This window comes from Balaenoptera physalus (assembly GCF_965194825.1).
Source record: "Balaenoptera physalus genome assembly, chromosome: 13".
Classification (NCBI taxonomy): Eukaryota; Metazoa; Chordata; class Mammalia; order Artiodactyla; family Balaenopteridae; genus Balaenoptera; species Balaenoptera physalus.
This window is the reverse complement of record NC_138892.1, coordinates 90,638,010-90,655,701: the sequence shown is the minus strand read 5'-3', so window position 1 is coordinate 90,655,701 and position 17,692 is coordinate 90,638,010. Positions and strand designations below refer to the sequence as shown.

Below are 17,692 nucleotides of genomic sequence, written 5' to 3'. Positions count from 1 at the left end.
ATCATTGAAGAAATCAAAGAGGAAATCAAAAAATACCTAGAGACAAATGACAATGAAAACACGATGATCTGAAACCTATGGGATGCAGCAAAAGCAGTTCTAAGCAGGAAGTTTATAGCAATACAATCCTACCTTAAGAAACAAGAAAAATCTCAAATAAACAATCTAACCTTAAACCTAAAGGAATTAAAGAAAGAAGAACAAACAAAACCCAAAGTTAGCAGAAGGAAAGAAATCATAAAGATCAGACCAGAAATAAATGAAAAACAAATGAAGGAAACAATAGCAAAGATCAATAAAACAAAAAGCTGGTTCTTTGAGAAGATAAACAAAATTGATAAACCTTTATTTAGCCAGACTCATCAAGAAAAAGAGTGAGAGGACTCAAATCAAAAAAATTACAAAAGAAAAAGGAGAAGTTATAATGGACACTGCAGAAATACAAAGCATCATAAGAGACTACTACAAGTAACTCTATCTATGCCAATAAAATGAACAACCTGGAAGAAATGGACAAATTTGTAGAAAGGTATAACCTTCTAAGACTGAACCAGGAAGAAATGGAAAATATGAACAGACAGATCACAAGTAATGAAATTGAAACTGCGATTAAAAATTTTCCAACAAACAAACGTCCAGGACCAGATGGCTTCACAGGTGAATTCAATCAAACATTTAGAGAAGAGGTAACACCCATCCTTCTCAAGCTCTTCCAAAAAATTGCAGAGGAAGGAACACTCCCAAACTCATTCTATGAAGCCACCATCACCCTGATACCAAAACCAGACAAAGATACTACAAAAAAAGAAAATTACAGACCAATATCACTGATGAATATAGATGCAAAAATCCTCAACAAAATACTAGCAAACAGAATCCAACAACACATTAAAAGGATCATACACCACGATCAAGTGGGATTTATTCCAGGGATGCAAGGATTCTTCAATATATGCAAATCAGTCAATGTGATACACCATATTAACAACTGAAGAAGAAAAACCATATGATCATCTCAACAGATGCAGAAAAAGCTTTTGACAAAATTCAACACCCATCTATGATAAAAACTCTCCAGAAAGTGGGCAGAGAGGGAACCTATCTCAACATATAAAGGCCATATACCACAAACGCACAGCGAACATCATCCTCAATGGTGAAAAACTGAAAGCATTTCCTCTAAGATCAGGAACAAGACAAGGATGTCCACTCTTGCCACTATTATTCAACATAGTTTTGGAAGTCCTAGCCATGGCAATCAGAGAAGAAAAAGAAATAAAAGGAATACAAATTGGAAAAGAAGAAGTAAAACTGTCACTGTTTGCATATGACATGATACTATACATAGAGAATGCTAAAGATGCCACGAGAAAACTACTAGAGCTAATCAATGAAATTGGTAAAGTTGCAGGATACAATATTAATGCACAGAAATCTCTTTCATTCTTATACACCAACAACGAAAGATTAGAAAGAGACATTAAGGAAGCATTCCCATTCACCACTGCAACAAAAAGAATAAAATACCTAGGAATAAACCTACCCAAGGAGGTAAAAGACCTGTACTCCGAAAACTATAAGTCACTGATGAAAGAAATCAAAGATGACACAAACAGATGGAGAGATACACCATGTTCTTGATGAAAATGACTATACTACCCAAAGCAATCTACAGATTCAATGCAATCCCTATCAAATTACATTTTTTACAGAACTAGAACAAAAAAAATCTTAAAATTTGTATGGAGACACAAGAGACCCTGAAGAGCCAAAGCTATCTTGAGGGAAAACAACGGTGTTGGAGGAATCAGACTGCCTGACTTCAGACTATACTACAAAGTTACAGTAATCAAGACAATATGGTGTTGGCACTAAAACAGAAACATGGATCAATGGAACAGGATAGAAAACCCAGAGATAAACCTATGCACCTATGGTCAACTAATCTATGACGAAAGAGGCAAGGATATACAATAGAGAAAAGACAGTCTCTTCAATAAGTGGTGCTGAGAAAACTGGACAGCTACATGTAGAAGAATGAAATTAGAACTCTCCCTAACACTATACACAAAAATAAACTCAAAATGGATTAAAGACCTAAATGTAAGACCAGACACTATAAAACCGTTAGAGGAAAACATAGGAAGAACACTCTGACATAAATCACAGTAATATCTTTTTTGACTCACCTCCTAGAGTAATGGAAATAAAAACAAAAATAAACAAATGGGACCTAATGGAACTTAAAAGCTTTTGCACAGGAAAGGAAACCATAAACAAGACGAAAAGACAACCCTCAGAATAGGAGAAAATATTTGCAAATGAATCAATGGACAAAGGATTAATCTGCAAATATATAAACAACTCATGTAGCTCAACATTAAAAAAACAAACAACCCAATCAAAAAACAGGCAGAAGACCTATATAGACATTTCTCTAAAGAAGACATACAGATGGCCAAGAGGCACATGAAAAGATGCTCAACATCACTTATCATTAGAGAAATGCAAATCAAAACTACAATGAGGTATCCCCTCACATTGGCTGGAATGGGCATCATCAGAAAATCTACAAACAACAAATGCTGGAGAGGGTGTGAAGAAAAGGGAACCCTCTTGCACTGTTGGTGGGAATGTAAATTGATACAGCCACTATGGAGAACAGTACGGAGCTTCCTTAAAAAACTAAAAATAGAACTACCATACGACCCAGCAATCCCACTACTGGGCATATACTCAGAGGAAACCATAATTCAAAAAGACACATGCACCCCAATGTTCACTGCAGCACTATTTACAATAGCCAGGTCATGGAAGTAACCTAAATGCCCATCGACAGACAAATGGATAAAGGAGATGAGGTACATATATACAATGGAATACTACTCAGACATAAAAAATAATGCAATTGGGTCATTTGTAGATACGTGGATGGATCTAGAGACTGTCATACAGAGTGAAGTAAGTCAGAAAGAGAAAAACAAATATCGTATACTAACGCATATATGTGGAATCTAGAAAAATGATACAGATGAACTGGTTTGCAAGGCAGAAATAGAGACACAGATGTAGAGAACAAATGTATGGACACCAAGGGGGGAAAGCGGGGTGGGGGGTGGTGGTGGGATGAACTGGGAGATTGGGATTGACATACATACACTAATATGTATAAAATGGATAACTAATAAGAACCTGCTGTATAAAAAAATTAATTATTTTTAAAAAAGAAATCAATACATGTTTGCATTTAGCACTGCAGAAAGATATAATACTTTAAGATGCTGATTTTCTAGAGTAAATGAAACATTCAATGATGCCACCTTCTTTTCTGATTTTACCTGAACAGGGAAAACAGGGTCAGGTAATTCTTTGTGTATTAAGCAAACACTCTTGATGAAAAGCATGGGATATTACTCTGTTTACCAACATTCAAGAAAACTGATTAAATCCTAAAATAACTTTGGTGTAATAATATTTCTTTTATTATTATTATTAATACATTTATTTTAACTTCTATGTTGGGTGCTTTTCTGCTAACCACTGTGGTTAATGTTTACATGCATTATATCAATTAGTCCAACAAGCCTAAGAAGCGAAACTGATTTCCCCATTTCAGAGATGGGGCTAAGGAATTTAAAAGCCTGGTCTAAATCCCACAGCTAGTATCCTTCCAACATGGCGCTTAATTCTTTCTTTATTCTTACTAAAATTTCAAAAGATTAAACTCTGTGATCATTTACTGCCACGTTTTTCTTACTACTAGTTTAGAACACGGCCACGCACACAGCAGGCATCCAAAAACGGGAGCAATGATCAGTTATATGTAGGTAAATATTTGTTGATGATGTAACTGCCTAATCAACAAAAGGAAAACATGTTTACTCACCTAAATGCCCGAATAGTGGTGAGTCCTTCAGCGGTTTCTGAGAAGTGGCAAAGCAGAGGGAGCTGGGTAGTATCATCAAGTTCCTGGAGATCCCTAGGACAGAGACAAGTGCAAAAATAAACCTCGCACTTCTTCAGACTCGAAGACTACTGCATTCATTCTAAATTAAGGTTATTATTTGTCATCGCAACGATTTTCCTCTAGCACTCAATTAACAAGAACTTCAACAGCTTACAATCTAAAGAGGAAGAGAAAGATAAGTACGTATAATAAATACGGGTCCAGGCTGAATATTATGTGTTGTACAAAAATATCAGCTTTGTATCGCAGCTAAAGTAAACTGTTATGGGGACACAGAGGAATGAGCAATTAATTTATATGTAGGAGATGGGAAATATTTTCTTTGAGCAGGTGGAGATTTAGGCCAAATCTTAAGCATGCGGAGGGCTTCAACCAAACAGACAAGAAGAAGTGCATTCCAGCTGAGGGAACAAACAAGAGCAAGCACAGAAGACTAAATAACTGGCAAGTTCAATCTGGCTGGTGCCAGAATCCTTTGTGTTGTAGTGGGAAAAGGCTGGAAAAACAATGCGCAGGGCTAGACTGTAGAAGATCCTGGATGGTCTGGGAAAAAACACTGAGGACTAGAAATAAAATGATCAGAGCTGGGTTAAAGCAACATAACTTGGGAGACAGTGTAAAGGATGGAAGAGAATCAGTGAGTAAAGGTAGTCTATGTAAGAAAATTTTTTAAAAGTTCTTAATTATTGTGATGTGGGTGAAATTTAAAATAAGGGGAGATTGTGAGATAGCCTACTAGAAGTAGCCTTCTAAACTGCTACAATCAACTCGTAGCAGAGTGAATAAGAGAAGAGAGCCGCACAGATATAGAAAACAAGCTTACGGTTTCCAAAGGGGATGGGGGGAGAGATAAATTAGGAGTTTGGGATTAACATATACCCACTACCATATATAACGTAGGTAAACAACAAGAACCTACTGTATAGCACAGGGAACTATACTTAATATCTGGTAATAACCTATAATGGAAAAGAATCTGATAAAGAATATAAATATATGTGTGTGTGTATAACTGAATCACTTTGCTGTACACCTGAAACTAATACAACATTGTAAATTAACTATCCTTCAATTAAAAAATAAACTAAAATGAAAAAAGAGAGGAGAGTCAAATATGACTTGGTAATTACTCAGCAGCCTTGGAAAATGACAGTATTATTTACCAGGATGGGGGACAGAGAATAAAGATATTTGAAGAAACAGGTAACGAGTTTGGCTTCTGCCACAATGAAATTGAATCCCTGCCTAAATGGAACTTGTATTCACTGGTCCTCCGAGTGTAAATATATATTTACAGGTATATAAAGCACTCAATGAATGTCTGGTGGACAAATGCCTGAATAGGACCCTTTCCATAAAGGTGCACACTCATGACAACTTTTTAAATCACATAAGCTAGCCTTTCTAGAAAATAGGCTAAGATTTATACACACATTTCAAAACATGCCTCTTTTTTCTTTTCAGCCTTTTTTCTGTCTTTCTCGGGGTCTTTGGGGTCGAGGGAATGAGAGTAGCAGTGCTAACATTCACCTGCCAGAGTCAAGGGAACTGAGTACATTGTTAACGTAATCTTCAACTGTTACATAATCTTAGGCCATCCTGGGTTGCCTGTGTCATCCCACAACCAAACGCAAAGTCTTCTTTTTTTAAGTTTCTAAAATGGATTTACTCACTTCAGAAACTGCAGTGAGGGGAGGGAAAGAGAGAGGGGAGGAGGAGGATGAATATGAAGGAATGTAAAGAGTCTGCTATTTTTAAACAGAAAAGTGGCTATTTGTAAATTTGACGCAAGTAACAGTTGGTCACTACATTGAGGTTTGTCATGAAAGGGAAAAAATGAGGAAGGAGGAAACTCTGCTTATAGGACTGTACTTTATGGAACCAAAAAGGTGAGGGTACGGCTTGATCTTGTATTCTTGTAAGCAGGAAATGCTTACTTACAGAGCTAACCACACATGAGGTCTTTGACTTTAGATATTCAAAATTTCATGGCATTTCCTGTAGCTAGTGCCCCACCTTCATTCCTTTTGGTGTTTACAAAATAGTCTGTTAAACTGCCTGAGCTTTCCAGCATGGCTGAGTCCTGCAGAACCTCAACATCTAAAAGGGTCTTTTTGTCTGTGAGATTTAGTATCATGTGGTCCTATTTGCAAACTTTCAGAGAATTTCAAATAAGAATGGCTTATAATCCATTATCAATGTTCATCCTTTAAAAATAATTCATTCCCTGCATATTTTAACTATCAATGTTAAAGGATTATTCTTACTTATAATGAACAGAATTCACAATTCAAATTTGTAATTTGAACTAAGAATATTTGCCTGGCTTTTGCACTCAATTTGTATTGCCCAGGAGTGAAAACAGGCCCAAATGAGTATGAGATTGAAGTAAAACATGACTGTTGAATATCAGTGGTGAGAAGGCAAAGTAAGATTTGGAAACAGCCAGCAGAAATGAAGTATCAGAACTTCTCTGCCCCTCCAGCAAGCAGCATCAACAATAATACCAGAAAACAAAACAAAACAATAATACCAGAAGAAATGAAAGAGCGAATTTAATGGCTAGCCTCTTCCTTTTGGTCTGAATTTGCTACAAGCAAAGGGAAGAGGCTAGGGATGAAAACGCATCCCTAGATTTAACACAGCATTTGATTTAACATAACATTTGAAGGATCCTAATTCATAGCCCTGAGGGAGAAACAACTATATATATATATTTTTTTTTTAATTAAGAAATGTTGCAGATATATCCAGAGGTTCCCAACTATAATCTTGCCTTTTCTTGTTACCTGATGTTTTTCATTTTCCCTGCACTCAGGTCCTATCAAATCTTTTCATTTTACTGAATAAACTCAATATCTGTCTTCCTATTCCAGCACTTGATCCACATATAAGGGTTACCTTATTTATTTTTTATCTTCCCAAGAGACTGTAAGTTTCTTGAGAATCGTTCTTTGCCATGTTGATCTCTTCCTCTGCCACATGGCTTACACAGTTATTTACAACACACAACGCTTGATAAGTGTTTGCTGAAATAAAGTGATTACTGCGATAATATAAAATTTACTGTATTATTTAAAGCATGGACTTCAAAGTTAAACTGGAAATTTCAAAACAAGTGGTACTATATTTCACTTAATTATTCAACATCTCAGCAAATGACAAATCTTATATTAACAGAAGAATTTACAATCCATGGCTATCTTTTATTTATTTGGCTGGATATTCAAGGACGTGTTAAATGATGCAATCTAAAAATTTCCAACCTCTTAAAGTTACAGCACTCCTACCAGACATTCAAGATTCTCTACATTTATAGTTATCACTCTGATTTATCTCTTTAACCTCTTTTTACTTCTACTAATCTTTTATGGAGTGCATTTTACTCATTTGAAAATATTTTACTTTTTTCCCCCCACTTGTGGAATATAACAATATTTGATTTCATAAATTTTCTGTCAATGCCATGTTCAGAAAAAGGACAATGGAATGAAAAATTGGGCTCAATCCACTTGTTAATATAAGTCCAGAACAATGTAAGGCTCAGATAACCAATTACAGAAAGAAAATATCTCTTCAAATGAAACATAATATCAGGATAGGTTTCAACAAGTTAAATTAGATTTCGTTTCCAAATTCCATACCTTATCTTGAAAAATGTTACAGCCAATCTGGATCACAATCAAATACATGGGCTTTTGAAGATGAATAGTGCATTGTTTTACTTACTTAGAGGCCACTCGGAAGTATTTCTGGATAAAATAAAAGGCGACCCCAAGAGGCACAAGTGCAACCAGGAACACAGGGGTAGCATAAGAAATCATGCCAATGGCAGACACGCAGAGCAGTGTTGAGCGAGTTAGAGATTCCAAAGTTGGAGGGATATGCTGTTAAAAAGGTGGTTTGAAAGGAAAATGTTTTAGCTCAAATAAAACATCGGTTATAAGGCAACAAATCATTAATTTAATTTATTTTTATTTTTTATAAATTTATTTATTTTATTTATTTATTTTCGGCTGCGTTGGGTCTTGGCTGCCGTACTCAGGCCCTCTCTTGTTGCGGCAAGCGGGGGCCACTCTTTGTTGCGGTGCACGGGCTTGCAGTGGCTTCTCTTGCTGCGGAGCACGGGCTCCAGGCACGCGGGTTCAGTAGTTGTGGCACACGGGCCTAGTTGCTCTGCAGCATGTGGGATCCTCCCAGACCAGGGTTCAAACCCGTGTTCCCTGCATTGGCAGGCGGATTCCTAACCACTGTGCCACCAGGGAAGCCCCCAAATCATTAATTTTATATTAACATAGTTACATAATTAGTTCCAAAAGTAGTATACAAACATTTTCATTATAAGCAATTCATCACTCCTTCAACTTCACTCACTTCCCATTGTTTATCCATCTACCTATCTACTTATCTTTGGTCAGTTATTTACCTATCTACCTATTTATCTTGTGGGATTTTATACAAATAGCACTATACTCTAAACCTTATTTGTCCATTTGCTTGTTTTGTTTTACTGAACAAGATGGATTGTAAACCTTCCCATGCCACTATATACAAATCTATTTCTTTTTAACAGCTGCATAGCATTAAAAAACGTATTTAGCTATTCCTCTATTAATTTAATTTAATTGCTTGCTCATATTATTTGCACATTTTTCATTGGATTGTTTATCTTCCTTATTGATTTTTAGATGCCCTTTATGTATCGTGGATGTTTATCCTCTTTCTTTACATATGTTGCCAGTTTTTCTCCCAATGAATCTATTACATTTTAAATATGTCTCTGATGCTTTTGGCTCAATAGAAGTTTAAAATTTTAGAGTCATTTCTGTTGGCCTTTTCTCTTATTGTTTCTGAGTTTTGTGTCTTATAAAGACCTTTCCCACCCAAAATTCTAAAACTACTCTCCTACATTTTATTTTATAGTTTTATGTTTTTAGATGGCTCTCTTTATTACATGTGAATTTGCTTTGTATTTTATAGGTAGTTAACTGTCCCAACACCCTTTACTGAAAAAATATTCCTTTTCTTACTGATTCAAGATATGCTGGTGTTTTTGAGTTCTCCACTTTGTTCTTTGGATCTGCTTGTTTTCTGTGATCATCAGAGTGTTTTAATTTTATAGTATTTTTTTAGGTATCTGATAGGGAAATTTTATATATATATATATATGATTTTTATGATTTCCAGGATTGTTGGATCACTTTTCTTCATATTATGTTTATTTTTCTTTTCATAGTTTTTGTTGTTATTATAAGTGAAATTTATTTTTCACATAATTTTTAATTGGTGTAGAGAAAGTTACTGACTTTTATATCGTACGTCTTATGTAGATATTCTGCTTAACTTTCTAGTTGGTTCTTTATTGTACTGACTGTTTTGGACTCTCTAGGTAGCAATAGTATCATCTTCCAAATAAGGAGTGTTCTGTCTCTTCTTTTCCAATATGTATTTCTTAGGAAGTGTTTTAGGTGTAGCATGACCTGACACCAATGTTGTGAAAACATCAAAATTTTTCAGCATACATTTTAGACAGCTGCATGCACCATTCTTTTACTAAATTGATGGTAATTTAGGTGTTCTTAAGGTCACTCTGGAAAATCAGAAAAGGAAAGGGCTGGATTTGCCAAGTCTTTGCTCAATCACCCTAAGGAGTCAGTTGATGGAGTGATCCAATTTCAGAGTTTGAGGTCTTTAACTTCAGGACAAACTTCTAGAGGCCTAAGGACCTAAGACTAAACTGGGCATCCTTGAAATATTCCCTAAGATATCACACCATCTAAAGTTTCTCTCATTCAAGAGCCAATCTAACAAAAGTAAAGGACATCTAAGACAGCTTGGTATTCCATTCTTTACTTCTGGGAGACACTCTGTGTTAACACTAAGCTTTAAGAACTTTACAACACCTCCATTGTGAATGGAGATACAACATTGATCAAAATCACTTCTTTTTACATAAAAAATTTTAATGTTCATTCTTTGCTATTTCTCCTTATTTCATGCTGATTCTCTAAGTATCCTCTTCCACATGCATAAATGTTTTTGAATTAAGGTTTTCCTTTAAGAGTTTATTTCAGAAATCATTTATGTATATATGTAATATTGATATGAATGCAAACAGGCTTTCATTTAAGTTTTAGAAATCCTCTATTGTTAACAGGAATCATGATTTATCTTAAAATGTTATTTAGCTTACACTGAGAAATTTATTTTTGAACTTGGAAGTAACTCGGGCACTCACCTGATCAATGATATTTGTATCAGCTGAAAAGCGATTGAGAATCAGTCCCAGTGGTGTGGTATCAAAGAATCTAGGGAATGAACAGATTGGAATGTATGATAATACTAAATTATCTGGAACCTAAACACTGCTAACAGTCATTTTGGGGTCAAAAAAGTGAGAAGATCCCTATTGATCTGCTGAAAGACTGAATAAATTCTTTAAAATTTCACATTTCACTTCAATTTAAAAATGTATGTTTTTATGATTTTCTGTGTGGGAGTAAAGTAAATAACTACTTTTTTTACCTTATTGGCCCAAGAATGATCTTATTGAGGAGATTGTGGTGAAGATTTTTGGCAGCTGTAACACCCATCCACTCCACAGTGAGAGATGTAACAAGGCAGAGGAAAATACCTGCTCCACAGAGTATGCTAAATCCAGCCACATAGTAGGTCTAAAAAGCAGCCAACACAAGAAAGCTCATAAGAAATTATCAACTGAGTTTTTTCTTACTAGAACACCCAACATCAAAGTCTGGCAATATCAACTTCATTATCTTGCATCAATTTAGACAGTGGAAGGAGTGTAGTTCTTGGAGACTCCTTCACCTTCCTTTAAGGTTTGCCTAAGGGCAGATGAAGCCTTAGAGTCTGTTTTCTGGTTTGAAATATTCTTGACTTTTTACATCACAAAGCTCATTCTTGCTATCTCTAGTCTCAGAATGAACAGCTAATTCATTGGTTAAACTCAAATATCATCAGAACAACAACAAAAGTCCGTGTGTATATTATGCATAAACACATATATCATGTGTATAACTCCCTTGAATCCAAATCCAAGCATTATCTTTAAATGCTTCTTATGATATATTTCAGGTCCTGCTCTAATTAACTTATTGAATCATTACAAAAGTCCTGTGACAGACACAAAGAACAGACCTGTGGTTGCCAAGGGGGAGGAGGGTTGGGTAGGTATGGATTGGGATTTGGGGATTAGCAGCTGCAAACTATTATATTTAGAATGGATAAACAACAAGGTCCTACTGTATAGCACAGGGAACTATATTTATTATCTTGTGATAAACCATAATGGAAAAGAATATGAAAAAGAATATACATATATATATATATATATACAACTGAATCACTTTGCTGTACAGCAGAAATGAACACATTGTAAATCAACTATACTTCAATAAAATAAGTTAAAAACAAAAGAAAAAAACACCACAAAATTCCTGTGACATATAGAGTATTTGTATCTAACTAGATAAAAGGGTATCACTGTTAATCTCAACATTTCACTGTACCTGATCAGCTTTTCCAGTATTGTTTATACTGTACTCTGAGGTCCATGTGGCCAGCCAGTAGTCTATAGCTACAATGACGGAATGCTTCAAAAGCTTAGAGAAAATCATCAGGAAGAGCAAGAAGAATCCTCCAGAAGTGAGGTACCGCCAACAGGTCTTCCATGGCATTTTAGTCCTCAGCCTCATTACAGTGGACATGTTATCATCCTCATCTTCCTCTTCCTCTTCCTCTGCATACAAAACACTTTTTAAATCTTCTGACAGGCAACGGGAAGATAGAATTTGTATTATCCACCCTCTACACACAAACCTCCATCAAATTTATAGGAATACAAATATTAGTGTTAGAAATTTAAAATGCTTTTAGCAGGGAAAAACTTCATTTAAAAAATAGATGAGTGCCCATCAACTGATGAATGGATAAAGAAGATATGGTATATATACAATGGAATAATTCTCAGCCATGAAAAAGATGAAATGTCGCCATATGTGACAACATGGATGGATCTTGATGAGGGTATTATGCTAAGTGAAACAAGTCAGACAGATAAAGACAAATACTGTACAATTTCACTCATATGTATAATTTAAAAAACAACCAAAAAAGCCAAAATAAATGAACAACTCAAACCACACAAAAACACCCATGGATACAGAGAACAGAGTAGTGGTTACCAGAAGAGAAAGGGGTGGGGGAGGGGGATGAAATGGGTAAAGGGGATCAACTGTTTTGGTGGTGAGCATGCTGTAGGGTCTACAGAAGTAGAAATATAATGTACACATGAAACTTACATAATGTTATAAACCAATGTTACCTCAATAAAAAATAAGTTAAAAAATACGTGAAAATGAATAAATAAAAGAAAGAATGAGTGAATGAAAAAATAAACATAAAATCTACGTCTGGATGACTTAATTTGCTGATTTATTACACATCAAACTAACTAGAAATATAGACTAGAAGTTCACTAAGTTATTGAAGGAATGGTGTTGCCAATAACACTACATGACAGGCCTGCAAACATTTAGAATTTTTTGAACTCTACATTTCTGAATTTGTAAAACCGCACCAGGAGGAGACAGTCTCTGAAATTTGTGCATAGCTCAAGAGGGAATAATCCATAATCTCTACGGCTAGTTTTAAATGTGGTCATGGAGGAGCATGGGCTAAAAGAAACCTTCCAGAAGGCAAAGCCAGGGAACAGAGGACAATGTGCAGGGATGTCCTCTCAGCTCTTTAAGCCACCTAGAAACTTCTAGATGGTTATCTTAAGAACATACTCCATTACAAGGACAGGGAATTTTGGTATTTCCTGAGCAGCAAAATTTGATCATTCGTATGGTCTAGTGACTGTTGTGGATTTCCCATTCGTTCTTTTCCCAAAGGCAGTTTTCATTGCAGTCATCCTGTATGCACTCCACTACTGTATAGTGAGCAGGTTGTGGGTAGGAAAGATAGATAATCTGGTTTACAGGTTATCAGACAACAGAGATCTAAGTGTGGATATGATGGGAAGACTGAGCATCACCAAGGATCCTAATATTTAAGCTGGATACAAAAAATGAACAGGTCTCAGATAATCTACCCTTTGGTAAGGGTGGGTCCAATGTGTGAGAACAGGATTCGAAATTTGCATGATCAAAGGGGTAGAAACTTGCAGACTGTGTTTCCTCAATATCTATTCTCTGTTTCCATATTAAATGAAATTTCAGCTTGCCTATGGCTGCCCAGTTAAGACAGCATTTCTTCACTTCCCCAGAACCTAATCTGTCCAGATGATGAACTGGCCAATGGTTAGCAGTAGAAAAAAATATGGGCAACTACTTTCTTCTTTCCCTTCCTGGCGGCTTGAACAGACATACTGACAGCACCAGGAGGAGCAATCTACTAGGTAATACGTACCATATTGGACTCTTTGATATAAATTATTTCCTTCTACTCTGTAAGAAAAGTATTATCATCTTATTTTATACCTGAGAAAATGGATTAACACAGCAAGCCCAGGGCAGAGTCAGCCTCTCAAATGCTATATTCACTACTGAAATACTGGAGAGAGTAACTGCAATTCTAGAGGCTGTCTGTTTACAGCACCAGACATTCTTTTTGTTTGTTTGTTTGTTTTTGCTTTTGCTTTTGTGACCATGGCATGTGGCTTGCTGGATCTTAGCTCCCTGACCAGGGATTGAATTCCAGGGCCATGGCAGTGAAAGCGCTGAGTCCTAACCACCGGACCGCCAGAGAAGTCCCCAAACATTCTTTTAAAACTTTCTTAGGGGAGACCTTCAAGATGGTGGAGGACTAAGACGTGGAGATCACCTTCCTCCTCACAAATACATCAGAAATACATCTACATGTGGAACAACTCCTACAGAACACCTACTGAACGCTGGCAGAAGACCTCAGACTTCCCAAAAGGCAAGAAAATCCCCACGTACTTGGGTAGGGCAAAAGAAAAAAGAAAAAACAGAGACAAAAGTATAGGGACGGGACCTGCACCTCTGGGAGGACACTGTGAAGGAGGAAAAGTTTCCACACACTAGGAAGCCCCTTCACTGGCAGAGACGGGGTGTGCAGAGGAGAAGCTTCGGAGCCATGGAGGAGAGCGCAGCAACAGGGGTGCAGAGGGCAAAGAGAGAGATTCCCACACAGAGGATTGGTGCCAACCAGCACTCACCAGCCTGAGAGGCTTCTCTGCTCACCCACCAGGGCGGGTGGGGGCTGGGAGCTGAGGCTCCGGCTTTGGAGGTCGGATCCCAGGGAGAGGACTGGGGTTGGCTGCATGAACAGAGCATGAAGGGGGCTAGTGCACCACAGCTAGCCGGGAGGGAGTCCGGGAAAAAGGCTGGACCTGCCTAAGAGGCAAGAGACCATTGTTTCGGGGTGCAAGAGGGGAGGGGATTCAGAGCACCGCCTAAATGAGCTCCAGAGACGGGCGCGAGCCACGGCTATCAGCTCGGACCCCAGAGATGGGCATGAAATGCTAACGCTGCTGCTGCAGCCACCAAGAATCCTGTGTGCAAGCACAGGTCACTATCCACACACCCCTCCCACCGGAAGCCTGCACAGCCCGCCACTGCCAGGGTCCCATGATCCAGGGACAACTTCCCTGGGAGAACACACGGCAAGCCTCAGGCTGCTGCAAAGTGACGCTGGCCTCTGCTGCTGCTGGTTCGGCCCCGCATTCCAATTATAACTACTGTACCCTTCCCTTCCCCCGGCCTGAGTGAGCCAGAGCTCCCTAATCAGCCACCGGTTTAACCCCGTCCTGTCTGGGTGGGGAACAGATGCCTGAGCTTGACCTACATGCAGAGGTGGGGCCAAAACCAAAGCTGAACCCCGGGAGCTGTGCAAACAAAGAAGAGAAAGGGAAATCTCTCCCAGCAGCCTCAGGAGCAGCGGATTAAATCTCCACAATCAACTTGATGTACCCTGCGTCTGTGGAATACCTGAATAGACAACAGAGCATCCCAAAATTGAGGCAGTGGACATTGGAACAACTGTAGACTTGGGGTTTGCTGTCTGCGACTGACTAGTTACTGATCTTTATGTTTATCTTAGTATAGTTTTTAGCACTTATTATCATTGGTGGGTTTGTTTATTGGTTTGGTTGCCCTCTTCTTTTTTTTAATTACTTTTTAATTTTTTTATTTTAATATTTTTTTTAATTTTTAAAAATTTTAATTGTTTTATATTATTATTTTTCTTTCTCTTTTTCTCCCTTTTCTTCTGAGCTGTGTGGCTGACAGGGTCTTCATGCTCTGGCCTGATGTCAGGCCTGAGTCTCTGAGGTGGGAGAGCCAAAATCAGAACATTGGACCACCAGAGACCTCTAGGCCCCATGTAATATCAATCAGCGAGAGCTCTCCAAGAGGTCTCTGTCTCAATGCTGAGACCCAGCTCCACCCAACGGCCAGCAAGCTCCAGTGCTGGACATCCCATGCCAAACAACTAGCAAGACAGGAACACAACCCCACTCATTAGTAGAGAAGCTCCCTAAAATCATACTAAGTAGACAGACACCCCAAAACACACCACTGGACATAGCCCTGCCCACCAGAAAGACAAGATCCAGCCCCACCCACCAGAACACAGGCACCAGTCCCCTCCACCAGGAAGCCTACACGAACCACTGAATCAACCTTACCCACTGGGGGCAGACACCAAAAACAACAGGAACTACAAACCTGCAGCCTGTGTAAACCCTAAACACAGTAAGTTAAACAAAATGGGAAGACAGAGAAATATGCAGCAGATGAAGGAACAAGGTAAAAACCCACCAGACCAAACAAATGAAGAGGAAATAGGCAGTCTACCCAAAAAAGAATTCAGAGTAATGACAGTAAAGATGATCCAAAATCTTGGAAAAAGAATGAAGAAAATACAAGAAACATTTAACAAGGACCTAGAAGAACTAAAGAGCAAACAAACAATGATGAACAGCACAATAAATGAAGTTAGAAATTCTCTAGAAGGAATCAATAGCAGAATAACTGAGGCAGAAGAACGGATAAGTGACCTGGAAGATAAAATAGTGGAAATAACTATCACAGAGCAGAATAAAGAAAAAAGAATGAAAAGAATTGAGGACAGTCTCAGAGACCTCTGGGACAACATTAAATGCACCAACATTCGAATTATAGGGGTCCCAGAAGAAGAAGAGAAAAAGAAAGGGTCTGAGAAAATATTTGAAGAGATTATAGTTGAAAACTTCCCTAACATGGGAAAGGAAATAGTCAATCAAGTCCAGGAAGCGAAGAGTCCCATACAGGATAAATCTAAGGAGAAACACGCCGACAATTATTAATCAAACTATCAAAAATTAAATACAAAGAAAAAACATTAAAAGCAGCAAGGGAAAAACAACAAATAACATACAAGGGAATCCCCATAAGGTTAACAGTTGATCTTTCAGCAGAAACTCTGCAAGCCAAAAGGGAGTGGCAAGACATATTTGAAGTGATGAAAGGGAAAAAATTACAACCAAGATTACTCTACCCAGCAAGGATCTCATTCAGATTCAACAGAGAAATTAAAACCTTTACAGACTAGCAAAATTTAAGAGAATTCAGCACCACCAAACGAGCTTTACAACAAATGCTAAAGGAACTTCTCTAGGCAGGAAACACAAGAGAAGTAAAGGACCTACAAAAACAAACCCAAAACAATTAAGAAAATGGTAATAAGAACATACATATCGATAATTACCTTAAATGTAAATGCATTAAATGCTCCAACCAAAAGACAGAGACTGGCTGAATGGATACAAAAACAAGACCCATATATATGCTGTCTACAACAGACCCACTTCAGACCTAGGGACACAACAGACTGAAAGTGAGGGGATGGAAAAAGATATTCCCTGCAAATGGAAATCAAAAGAGAGCTGGAGTAGCAATTCTGATAAAACACAAAATAGACTTTAAAATAAAGACTATTACAAGAGACAAAGAAGGACACTACATAATGATCAAGGGATCAATCCAAGAAGAAGATATAACAATTGTAAATATTTATGCACCCAACATAGGAGCACCTCAATACATAAAGCAAATGCTAACAGCCATAAAAGGGGAACTCGACAGTAACACAATGATAGTAGGGGACTTTAACACCCCACTTTCACCAATGGACAGATCATCCAAAATGAAAGTAAATAAGGAAACACAAGCTTTAAATGATATTAAACAAGATGGACTTAACATATTTATAGGATATTCCATCCAAAAACAACAGAATACACTTTCTTCTCAAGTGCTCATGGAACATTCTTCAGGATAGATCATACCTTGGGTCACAAATCAAGCCTTGGTAAACTTAAGAAAATTGAAATCGTATCAAGTATCTTTTCTGACCACACTGCTACGAGACTAGATATCAATTACAGGAAAAAAACTGTAAAAAATACAAACAAATGGAGGTTAAACAATACACTACTAAATAACCAAGAGATCACTGAAGAAATCAAAGAGGAAATAAAAAAATACCTAGAAACAAATGAAAATGAAAACACTACGACCCCAAACATTCAGGATGCAGCAAAAGCAGTTCTAAAAGGGAAGTTTATAGCAATACCATCCTACCTTAAGAAACAAGAAAAATCTCAAATAAACAACCTAACCTTACATCTAAAGCAATTAGAGAAAGAAGAACAAAAAAACCCCAAAGTTAGCAGAAGGAAAGAAATCATAAAGATCA

At 37.4% G+C, this 17,692-nt stretch overlaps 1 protein-coding gene across 11 annotated transcripts in view; it reads right to left on the bottom strand.

The window, feature by feature from the left end:
* ABCC9 (ATP binding cassette subfamily C member 9) overlaps positions 1-17,692 on the bottom strand; it is a 143,393-nt gene that overhangs the window by 32,405 nt on the left and 93,296 nt on the right. For all 11 annotated transcript variants that reach the window (XM_082419592.1, XM_082419590.1, XM_082419587.1 and 8 more), the window contains 5 exons: positions 11,497-11,726; positions 10,493-10,641; positions 10,206-10,275; positions 7,697-7,854; positions 3,887-3,979 (listed from right to left, as the gene is read on the bottom strand). In XM_082419592.1, coding sequence (XP_082275718.1) covers positions 3,887-3,979; positions 7,697-7,854; positions 10,206-10,275; positions 10,493-10,641; positions 11,497-11,726 — 700 coding nt within the window. The remainder of the gene's footprint in view (positions 1-3,886; positions 3,980-7,696; positions 7,855-10,205; positions 10,276-10,492; positions 10,642-11,496; positions 11,727-17,692) is intronic.